The sequence below is a fragment of the Theropithecus gelada genome, chromosome X (assembly GCF_003255815.1).
Source record: "Theropithecus gelada isolate Dixy chromosome X, Tgel_1.0, whole genome shotgun sequence".
Taxonomy (NCBI): domain Eukaryota; kingdom Metazoa; phylum Chordata; class Mammalia; order Primates; family Cercopithecidae; genus Theropithecus; species Theropithecus gelada.
Window position 1 is genome coordinate 61598313 of NC_037689.1, and position 12485 is coordinate 61610797.

At 29.9% G+C, this 12485-nt stretch overlaps 1 protein-coding gene across 1 annotated transcript in view; it reads right to left on the reverse strand.

Moving 5' to 3' along the window:
• Positions 1-12485, reverse strand: part of PCDH11X (protocadherin 11 X-linked) — a 793677-nt gene that overhangs the window by 153556 nt on the left and 627636 nt on the right. The window contains exon 9 of the mRNA XM_025372080.1: positions 2389-2412. Coding sequence (XP_025227865.1) covers positions 2389-2412 — 24 coding nt within the window. The remainder of the gene's footprint in view (positions 1-2388; positions 2413-12485) is intronic.

Genomic DNA, 12485 nt, shown 5'->3' on the forward strand with positions numbered 1-12485 from the left:
GAGCCACCGCGCCTGGCCCATATGATTATTTCAATTGATGCTGAAAAATTACTTGATAAATTCAACATTCCTTCATTTAAAAAAAATTCTCAAAGAATTGGGTATAGGATGAACATACCTCAGTATAATAAAGGCCATATACAGCAAACCCACAGCTAGTTTCATACTGAATGGGGAAAAAACAAAAAGTGTTTTCTCTAAGATCTGGAACATGATAAGGATGACCACTGTCACCAATGTCATTCAACATAGTACTGGAAGTCCTAGCTAGAGCAATCAGAAAAGGAAAAGAAATAAAGGACATCCAAGTTGAAATAGAAGAAGTAAAACTATTCTTGTTTGTTAATGATATGGTATTATATTTAGAAAAACCTAAAGACTCCTCAAGAAATTGATTAGAACTGATAAACAAATTTAGTAATTTTGAATGTTGATTTCGTATCCAAAATCAACATACAAAAATCAATAACATGTTTATGTGCCAACATTAAGGAATCAAGAAATTTATCCCATTTACAATAGCTACAAATAAAATAAGATAAATTAATCAAGGAATTGAAAATCTTTACAATGAACACTATAAAACTTTGATGAAAGAAATTGAAGACACAAAAAATGAAAAGATATTACATGTATGTGGAAAAATAAATATTGTTAAGATACTCATACTCCCAAAGTAATCTATAGATTCAATGCAAACCCATGTAAAATAATCATGACACTCTTCACATTAATTGAAAAAAAAAAAAAAATCCTACAACTTATATGGAGCCATAAAATACCCAGAATAGCCAAAGTTATCCTAAGCAAAAAAAAAAAAAAAAAAAAAAAAAAAAAAAAAACTACATTGGAGAAATCACATCACCTGATGTCAAATTATACTACAGAGCTATGCTAACCAAAATAGTATGGTACTAGCATAAAAATAGACATATAGACCAACGGAACAGAATAGAAAACCCATAAATAAATTCATACATCTACAGTAAACTCATTTTCAACAAATGTTCCAAGAAAATACATTAGGGAAAGGACAGTTTCTTCAATCATTGTTACCTGGAAAACTGGATATCCATATGCAGAAGAATGAAACTAGACCCCCATCTTTTGCCATACACAAAAAATCAAATCAATGCATATTAAAGACTTAATTAACTCTAAGACTTCAAACTATGAAATTACTAGAAGAACACTTTGGGGGAAACTCCTCAGGAAATATGAATGTGCAGAAACTCTTTGAACATTACCCAACAGGCACAGGCAACCAAAGCAAAAATGGCAAGTGAGATCACATTTCATTATTTAGATGATAGCCAAAAATGTATCATGGACATTAGAACCGATTATAGAAGAAAAGAAGAACTACCCCAACACAATGTAAAAAGTCAAAAGCAACATTCTACCACATTTAAAATACCAAAAATTGATAAAGTATGTTGTTAATATTGCTCATATGTCAAAATTAAAGATTAAAGGTAAGTTTCTTCTTTATATAAAAATTTAGGTTTATGACTGATTTCAGGAAATTTTTTTCTTTAAGTGCTATTTCTATTTCATCAAAACATCAGTGTATTATACATTGCAGTTTAAGATAGAAGTGTATGAGTGAAATAAATTACTGTTACAAAGAGCAGTGGAACAATAGGACAGAAACATCACCAAATATAAAGTGGACAATGAAGAAATGTGTGCATATACACAATGAGTGCAAATATATTTGGAACATTCAGTATATCCTGCAGCGTTTTAAAATTTTATCAACACAAAATATATATATATATATATTTTTTTTTAACTGATTGCTTAAACTCCACGTTTTTAGAAATATTTTGTCTGACAGCCTTAACTTATCATAGGTTTACATGTAATACATGTGTTATAATTTGGAAAAGAAAATGCATATTACATATTATTTACAAGTTCATAAACAATGGAAACTTAATTTTGTTAGTATATGTTTAGAAAACATATACAGTTTATAGATCAAATTGGAATTGAATCCAGAAAAGTATAATTATATCTTTAATGGCTGCTCAAACAAAACACTGAAAATGCTTATACTATCACAGGAGAAAAATGAATAATTAAATTCATAGGTAATTTGAAAGTAACTAAGTCAAATAAATAACTATAGGGTCACATTTATTTTACCATCTAAATATTGATGACACACAATTTAGAAAAAGCATTCAGATATATAATATATCCAACTGACTGAATGCCCTTCCTAGATTTCAGATATTTTAAATGTATTAAAAATGTGTTTGAAGCAAACAGTTGATATTTTATGAGAAGCAAAAAGGTAAACAGTTCTTAAACACAAATCAGCAATTCATTTTAAAATGAAACATGCAACATGGTGATGGTTTGTGTGGATTTCTACTGTACCTTTCTTTAGTCCAGGAATGAAAGCTAAAAAGAAATTTTAATAAAGTTAAACACAATAAATATTTTCTCTTATTTCTACAACATTATATTAGCATACCTAAATAAATATAATTTGTAAGGTATTGCAATATATTTTCTACTTCACTTTGCAAAGAATGTGATAATTGAGACAGACAAAGACTGGTGCTCCTTGATATTTGTATTTTGTAATACAATTTTATAGAATTGGACCAAACTTATGCAATATGTTGGCTTCCTTGGAAGTAATGATTGGTCCTTTCCACAAAGGAAATGTGTTGTTGAGCTTAACATTTTGCGGTAACTCAGTAGATTTTCTAGCTTCGTCGCTTGTGATGGCTAAGTACAGTCCTCTACTGACATACCAGTTTCTTTCATGCAACATCCTACTATAAGTGTAGAGCAAGCAAAGACTTTGTTTTTGACTTAACAGGTTGCTCTGTTTCCAAATTCTGATATATAAAATCGTAATAGGAAAAACCCCAAATCAGCAGGCACTAACATGAGAATGGCCCAATAGAATTATTCTTATCATGGTTTAAGAAACTTTTTCTATAATACCATTGTCTTCACTTAAAATTTTATATTATTTCTCACAATTAGAACATAAGGGATAGAGATTATTGTCATTATTTTCTAGATAAATTCAAGCCTTGCATTATTGACTTTCATCAAAACACTATGAAATCATGCTTGACCTGGAACAAGTAGCAAAGTCTTTTTTAAACAAAATAATTGTATGTTTATAAATACCCAAATATATACTGATCTGGGTAGATGACTCTCAAGTTTATTCATTACAAAATTTTAAAGCCCATGTTAATAAATAATTTCCCAATCACATCTGCATTTTAGGAATTATTTAATAATATGCATTATGGATGAGAGCGTAAAGATAAACATTTTGAACTTGTTAAAAATCTATTTTGGATAAAATTAGAATATTATAAAATCAAAGACATGAAATTCTTAGATGGACATAATAAAGCAGAATAGAAAAATAGAGGTGAAATTAATGTTTCTATGCACTAATAAGGATCAATAAAAGAGCATTGTACAATATTTGTAAGTGTCATTGACAAACAGCACATTTATTTCTCATTGCAAGGTGTTTCATCTGTATGCAATGTAATTTAATGGTAATACAAGATGAAGTATAACATTTCTTTTAAATAGTGCTTTCATAAGACACTTTCGGGAGGATTGATTTTCTAAATAGAATTTTGCAACTCCCCACCCTTTAAATGAGGATTCTACTTCAATGATGAGAAACACACACACACACACACATACACACACACACACACAGAATCACTCTAATTTTTTATTAATTAGAATTAAAATCAACTCGTAATATTTAAGTGTAGAGTTTTCAAATATACTGAAGTAAAAAGAGAAAGACTGCTTTAAACAGAAAAGTAATAATGTACATGCTTTTCATTTTTAAAAACTGCAATTTCAGTGTTGTCTAGAGCTTAGTGATAAAAATCCTTTCTAATTTGGTAACTAAAAAGGTCAAAAAAATAAGTAATGTAATGGGTCTGGACTTATTTCTAATAGTATGGAAGGTAAAAATAAAAGAAGCAAAACAAGGGACAAGACAACAATAAAAAAGAAAATAAACACATTTTAACAACCTATTCAAGACTTTTAGCTCCCAAATTGAAAAGTGAAAATTGGTTTATAAACTACCAAAGTCAAATATTGATTACTTTTCCTTAAATTCAGAACAAGCATATTCAGCATAAAACTTTAAGACTGAATGTGAATAATTTCTCGAATTCATCACATGAGAAATGGTCCAGAAAAGGAACCAGTTTCCCACTGTAAGGCAGTATATACATATGTGTATATATACACACACACATATACATATATATACACACATACATACATATGTATATACATATAGATGCATACGTATATACATATACATACGTATATACATATACATACATATACATACATACATATATACACATGTATATACACACATATGTATATATATACACACACATACACACATATATATTATATGCTAACAACCACTAAGAAATACATTATAATTATTAATTATCATTATAATTATTAAGACTTTTTTGCCTAAGCTAAAGGCCCATCTTGAAATGTATCTCTAAATCTCAGAGTAATTTTTAACTAAGGTTTAAAAGTTTATCATTGACATTTTTAAAGCATCAACATTGTCCAAGATGTTTGTAGTAAACAGATCAGCATAGTCCTTGTCATCTAAAATACTATAGTCTATGTGAATCATTATGACTCAAATTAATTTTTAAAATAATTAATCCAACCAAATTTTATATTATGAATGACTAGGTATATAATATGACTAATGTGTAACTTAAAACATAATTTGTATAATATGGAAGATGAATATATCTCACAAGTTAAATTTGTTTTTAACCAGAAGATTGTTTTTAGGCTATTAAATATTCTGTGATTAAATTTATTTGTTAATAAATTTAAAAACAATACTTGAGGCATCATTATTTTTACTTACACAAATTCAATACTAATAAAAAATTATGTTTGCATAAATTCTTACTTTGAGTATAATTGAGTTTTTTAACATTGTTTTCTGAATTAATGACTAGCAAATATTTTAATTAGTAAATTAAAACAATAGAAATAACTACGCTTCTTTTACTACAAAATTAAGAAAACATACATTTTAAAGAAAAAAAATCTCCTGTTTGAGTTTCATAAATATTACTACAATTTATCATGAGAACAATACCAAAACATGCTATGTTATCACATACATGCATATTTTAATATCTCCTTTATAATCCTAAAACAAATTTTAAGTACTAAATATGAACTAGAAATATCTGGCTAAATGTAAATGAGAATTCCAAATAACTAGATGATGTTTGAAGAGCTTAAAGGTCAATAGAACTCACCATAAAATTCACAGTGTTGGCATAACGTTTGTTGATCAAGCACCATGCGTCAATCTATAATTGCCATTTACTTCAATAAAGAAGTAACAGTTGCACTTTTATTATGCATAAATTTTAAAGTCATGTAATAAAGCTCCTTTAATGAAGCCATTTTAAAATAAAAGTATCTTTTCTTGGAATAAATAAGAAGTGAAAACATTTTCAAAGACATTTGTTCAGAAATAATCAGATATCTTTACTACTAGAGTCAACTGAAATACAATATTGTATGTAAGTATTTATGACTATGCATATGCATATGTCTCCTCCTTAATTCAGTGAATTACAATGTTTGTTATGCTTCCTAATACAGATAAAATCTGATCAGTCAAGATTCAATTCATCTGAAAACTAACGTGTATACTGTTCTTATGGGCTTTTTTTTTTTCCTTCTAGAGATGCGTTCTCACTCTGTAGCCCAGGCAGGAATACAGTGGAAAGATCATAGTTCAGTATAACCCCAAATTCCTGGGCTCTAGCAATCATCCCACCTCAGCTAGGACTACAGGCCTATGCCACCTATAGCATGGACTAGCATACGCCACCATGATACAGGCTAACTTTTGAGAACCAGTTTCTCATTTGCTTATGCAAAAACACACAGTAGTTTATACTGAAGGTCACAGGATATGGCAGAATCAGTATAAAAAAATAAAATCAATGTACAGAAGACTGTGGTGTCAAATTAACAAACCAATACCTCTTTGAATAATGCTAATTTTAAAAAATGTTACAAAATATGCCAAAAAGATTCAATTCTTCTTGATGTATAATTCAAATCACCCCAGCAAATCTCATATTGAGTGCAAAACTAATATACTGTAGCAGTGTTGTATTTGTGTAGATTGCATAGAGTCTGAACTACAAAAATAGTGAAGCTTGAATCAAATTTTCTATTCAAATTGTGTGAAAGGCTAAGACTATTGAATTAGTTTGTTCTGATGCTGCTATAAAGGACTGCCCAAGACTGGGTAATTTATAAAGGAAAGAGGTTTAATTGACTCAGAGTTCCACAGGGCTGGAGAGGCCTCATGAAATTTACCATCATGGTGGAAGGAATAGCAAACACATCCTTATTCACATGGCAGCAGGAAGGAGAAGTGTCAAGCAAAGGGAGAAAAACCCCTTATAAAACCATCAGATCTCTTGATAACTCACTTGTTATCATGAGAACAGTATGGGGGTAACTGTCCCCATGATTCAATTACCTCATACCAGGTCCCTCTTGTGACGTGGGGATTATGGGGACTATAATTCAAGATCAGATTTGGGTGGGGACACAGCCAAACCATATGAGCTACAAACAGAAAAGCTGCGATGTGATTAACATAATGAGCATCTTATTTGCAGTGAAATAAATGTTGCAAATATAAAATTCATTACGTATCCCTATACATTAAAGTTTCCATCCATATTCCTCTGTGCCTTGAGTTTCAATAAAAAATTAGGTTGCTACTGGATCAAAGAAATATTAATTTGAAAATTGACAACAGCTAAAGTCATAATGTTGGCTTTATTATAGAGGCAACTAACACCTTAGGAATGAAAACATTTTCACCAAATATGCAATTACCATTTTCTACATTAACAGAATTTTGGTTGACTGAAATCATGCAGTGCCATAATACCAGATGGCTTATTTTCTTTCATAGCCTAGAGTTGTACGTTTTCTTCCATTTCTGAAATTAACTAATTTTTCCTATTCTTCACAAAATCTTCCTAGTCCACAAGCTGTTGGCTCTATTTTCTGCCCTTTTATTCAAGGGAAATCTTTGCAAACACTGTAATGGATACCACTTTCAAGTCTCATTTTTTATGTTGACAGTGTTTATGCACTTCAAAGAGCACCGAGTTACAACTTAAATTTTATCTAGAATAAAATGATTACACAAATCAAGGACCAGAGCCCTTAGACAGTTATCCGATTCAGCATCCTCAATACACACATGAAGAAATGACATCAAGAGAAATGAAATGACTTAGATCTAAGACTAACATAACTAGAGACATAAGTAGAATAAAAATTCATGTTTTCATTACCAAGGAACTCACATACTATTAAATGCCACCATTTGCTGATCCTTTCCAAGATATGAAAACGATATGTATATTCAAAACTATTTGCTCAAGGAAAACTTTCATTGCAGAGAGTATCAAAAGATCAGTACTTTCAGAATACACATTTGGAAAATTCCAATTTAGATGAATAATAAATGCAATTTACCCCCTCATGTACACATCAACTGTCAAGGGCAGAATAAGAGAAAATCATATTTTAAGAAATAAAATCTTGCTTTGGCAGATCCAACAAAATGATAATGCCTATTGAAAAATACTAATTGGCAATGTAACTTTGTCCTGAAGAGAAATACAATATAATTCTTCCTTTTTGCTAAAAATATAAGGCAAAAATTTCCACCTCAAAATCTAGCCTTAATATTTTAAATTGTTCATGGCCATGTAAAATGAATCTAGCCAATCATAATAATTCCTTTTGGCAGCTACAATTAAAAGAATAATTCTGAGATATACAGAACTGGACACCTTAGAGAAAAATTTATATATGATCACATTATTTTTTCATTTGGTTTTCTCCAGGCCATCTGACTTCACTAATTACATTGTCAAACTATCCTAACAACACAAATGTCCATTTAAAATCCTTCTTGGTTAGTTTGGATATTTAAGAGAAAAAAAATCTTTTTTTAAAGAATCTTTTTAAATATTTTGCTGACTCTCAGAAAGAACTCAAGAAATATGAATTATGAAGGACTAAACTTTTCACAAAAATAAATGTGGGAATAAAAATTGTTTCATGGTCCATTAAAAGTTCCTACTAAGGCACTGGTTACACTGCTTTGGGAGGTACATGAAGCAGTTATGATAATATACAAAATTTTAATGACCGTGAGAAATTCCCAAAGCAAACTTTTGAGGGCTGGATCCATTATTTTCTTCAGTTTGGGAAAGAAAATACTAAGAAATTAGTACTTCCAAAATATGCCTTCAAGCTATCCGAAATGTTTGAAACAAATGTAGCTCTCAAACATTTCATGTCTTTTAGTAGTCAATCTGCTCTTGAGAAGATTAATTCTAAATTAAGGCCATTTTTAAATGGGACTTGGTAGTGTATCTGGTCTTTAGGTCCACAGTGAAATTGATTTTTAAAGCATGTTCCTTTGCATGATTTTAATGCAGGCAAAATACATGCCTCCAAGGTAATAGGGTACAATCTGTACATTGCTAGAAGACTTAAGTTTTAAAATTTCTTCCTTGTGAAATTGAAAATAAGTTTCTTCTAAGCAATTTACCCAATTTAGAAGCTTTGACTGGTGTGTCAACAAAACTTTTTGGGTTGTACACATAGAAATAAAACAGAGATAAACCTCAATCATATCTAGAGAGATATGATTGAAGTTTATTTTTAGAATAAACAATTTTCAAAACTTTTTCTTCACATTTTCACCAACCTGGTGCTCTATTACAAACTAATTTAAAAATTTGCTGTAGTACAAAGAAAACAGTAGGTAATTAAAGTCTCTGTATTGCATAAGTAAATGGAGATGATATCAGGAAATAATTTTCAAACACTTGAAGGTAGGCCATTTGTATATATTATTTTGATAAATGTCTATTCCAATCTCTTGTCTATTTATTAATCAGATTTTTTTTTCCTATTGAGTTGTTTGAGCTCCTCATATATTCTGGTTATTAATTCCTTGCCAGATGAGTAGTTTGCAAATATTTCTCCCCCATCTGTGGGTTGTCTCATCACTTTGTTGATTGTTTCCTTTGCTGTGCAGTAACTTTTTAACTTGCTATGATCCCATTTGTCCATTTTTTGGTTTGATTGCTTGTGCCTCTGGGGCATTGGTCAATACGTCTTTGCCCAGGATAGTTTCTCCAATGTTTTATTGTAGTAGTTTCATAGTTAGAGGTCTTAGACTTAGGTCTTTAATCCATTTGGATTTGATTTTTGTATATAGCAAGAGATACGGGTCAAGTTTAATTCTTCTCCATATGGCTATCCAGTTTTCCCAGAACCATTTAATGAAGAGACTATCTTTTCCTCAGTTTATGTTCCTGGCACCTTTGTTGAAAATGAGTTCACTGTAAGTGTGTGAATTTGTTTGTGGGTTCTCTATTCTGTTCCCCTGGTATATGTGTCTATTTATATGCCAGTATCATGCTGTTTTGGTTACTATGGCTCTGCAGTATAATTTGAAGTCAGGTAATAGGATTCCCTCAGTGTAGTTATTTTTGTTTAGCATAGCTTTGGTTATTCTGGGTCTTTTGTAGTTCCATATAAATTTTAGGATTATTTTTTCTATTTCTCTGAAGAATGTCATCGGTGTTTTGATAGGAATTGTAGATGGCTTTGGGTAGTATGGACTTTGTAACAATATAGATTTTTCCAATCTATGAATATGAAATATCTTTCTTTTTTTGTATCTGCTTCAATTTATTTCATCAATGTTTTATAGTTTTCATTGTAGAAATCTTTCAAGTTTTTGGTTATTTATTCCTGGATACTTTATTTTATTTTTAGCTATTGTAAATGGTGTTTCTTTTTTGGTTTGTTTTGCAAAGTATCTGCTGTTGGCATACAGAAATGCTACTAATGTTTTTTTATGTATGTTGGAATTGTATCCTGCAACTTTACTAATTCCAATTTGTTTATCAGTCTCAATAGTTTTTTGGTGAGGACTTTAAGGTTTTTCTAAATATAAGATTACAAAGATTACATTGTCTACAAACAAGAATAATTTGATTTATTTTTTTTTCAATTTGAATGCCCTTTATTTCTTTCTTTTGTCTAAGTGGAGAATTATGTTGAATAAAAGTGGTAAAAGTGCACATGCTTTTATTGTTCTTGATCTTAGAGGAAAGATTTTCTGACTTTCCTTGTTTGGTATGATACTAGCTGTGGGCTTAACACATATGATTTTATTATGTTGATATATGTTCATTCTATACCTAGTTTTTTGAGAGATGCCAATCAAAACTACAATGAGAAATCATTTCGCCCCAGTTAAAATGGCTTTTATCCAAAAGACAGGCAATCACAAATTCTGGCAGGTTAGGGATAAAAGGGAACGCTCGTACATTTTTGATGAAAATGTAAATTAGTACAACCACTATGGAGAACAGTATGGAGGTTCTTCAAAAAACTAAAATTAGATCCACCATATGATCCAGCAATTCCACTGCTGGGTTTAAATCCAAATGAAAGAAAATCAGTATATCAAAGAGATACCTGCACTTCCATGTTTATTTTGCAACACTATTCACAATAGCCAAGAAATGAAAGCAATCTAAGTGTCCAACAATGGATGAATGGATAAAGAAAATGTGCTGCATATTCATAATGGGTTATTCGTCAACCATAAAGAGAATGAAATTCTGTCATTTGCAACAATATGTATAGAGCTGAAGGATATTATGTTAAGTGAAATAAGTCAGACACAGAAAGACAAATGTTACATGTTTTCAATCATATGTGGCAGCTAAAAAAAATTGAACTCCATGGAGGTTGAGAGTGAAATGATGACTGCCAAAGGCTGGAAAGCATAGAGGAGACAGAAGGATAAAGTGAAGATAGTTAATGTGTACAAACATAAAGTTAGATAGAATGCATAAGATCTAGTATTTGGTAGCATAATAGGGTGACTCCAGTTAACAGTAATGTGTTGTATATTTTTAAATAAGTAAAGGTGTGGAATTGGAATGTTCCTAAAACAATGAAATGATAAAGGCTTGAGATGATAGGTTCTCTAATTACCCTGATTTGATCATTATATGTTATCTGTCTGTATCAAAACATTAAAACATTACACATACCTCCTAAAATATGTAATTATTATATACCCATAATAATTAAATTTAAAAATAACAAATAAAAATAAAGCACTTGAAAGTCTTATTTTATTAGTGAATATCAATTTTGTGAGTTCCATAGCATATTTTCTCTTTCTGTATGTTTGTATGCCTTGCTAAACATATTAAGCTCTGCACACAACTTAGGACACAGTTTGGAAACAGGTATTTCATTTAAGAAGTATTCATATTTATCATATATTATATGCATGTTTATAATTATATTAATACTATATTATATACATTTTCTATTACATATAGCATATGTAACAGAAAACTGGAATAAGAAATAGATCATATAATTACCATTTCAAAAATATCTACTTCAACTTTATTTCAGGCAGATGTTTACATGTCTTTGGATAGGAAAGTATGTTTTTTAAAATCCATAAAGAAAAATTTGAACTTATCTCAATAATGTTCACTATCATAAATATCGCACTGTTCCCCCAAAGTAATGTTCTATTACTTTCATTTTAAAATTTGCTACAAAATGAGAAAGACAGTGATGTTTATTCATTGGCAGTATTTTTTCTCGTGATACATCAGTTTAGGGAGATGCATCTGGATGGACAACTTATAAAACTCCAAATAAATTGATTACTTTTTTATATAGATCTTAATATTTACATATCAAATATTTAAGGAGATGAAACAGTTGAAATGAAAGTCTGGTTTTGGAAGTGCAAGCTGACTTGATAATCCTCTTTATAAATATGTTTTCATAATCTCATATGCGATGTTAGCACCTACTGAAGTTGTGATTTCTTGTAATCACAGTGAATTACTGACAGCTTAACAGTAGTACCATGCTGGCATTTTCAAAGAATTGGAGACTGATATATTTTCTATATTTATATTTTTTTCTCTAATATATATTTTATTGGGACTTTGTAACTGTATGAACACAAGCTTTGGCAGAAATTTTCATTCTTGGAACCAACTGGTTATTTATATGTTGTATTGTAACACATGGGGAAAGGAGGGATCCTTGAAATGATAGGCCACATGTAAAAATATAGTCTCTAAATAATGTTATTGTTTTAACTATTAGGGAAATCGTATCAAAGAAAAAATGAAAAAATAAATGTATTAGAAAACTTATTTTCCCTTATAACAATTAAAGGAATGGAATAAAATGCAAATCTATGTTTGTTTGATATTGAAAGATACATGATTATTATTTTAGTTTAAATCTAAACTATTTTAAAATTTACTGTTTAATGGCAATGATCATGC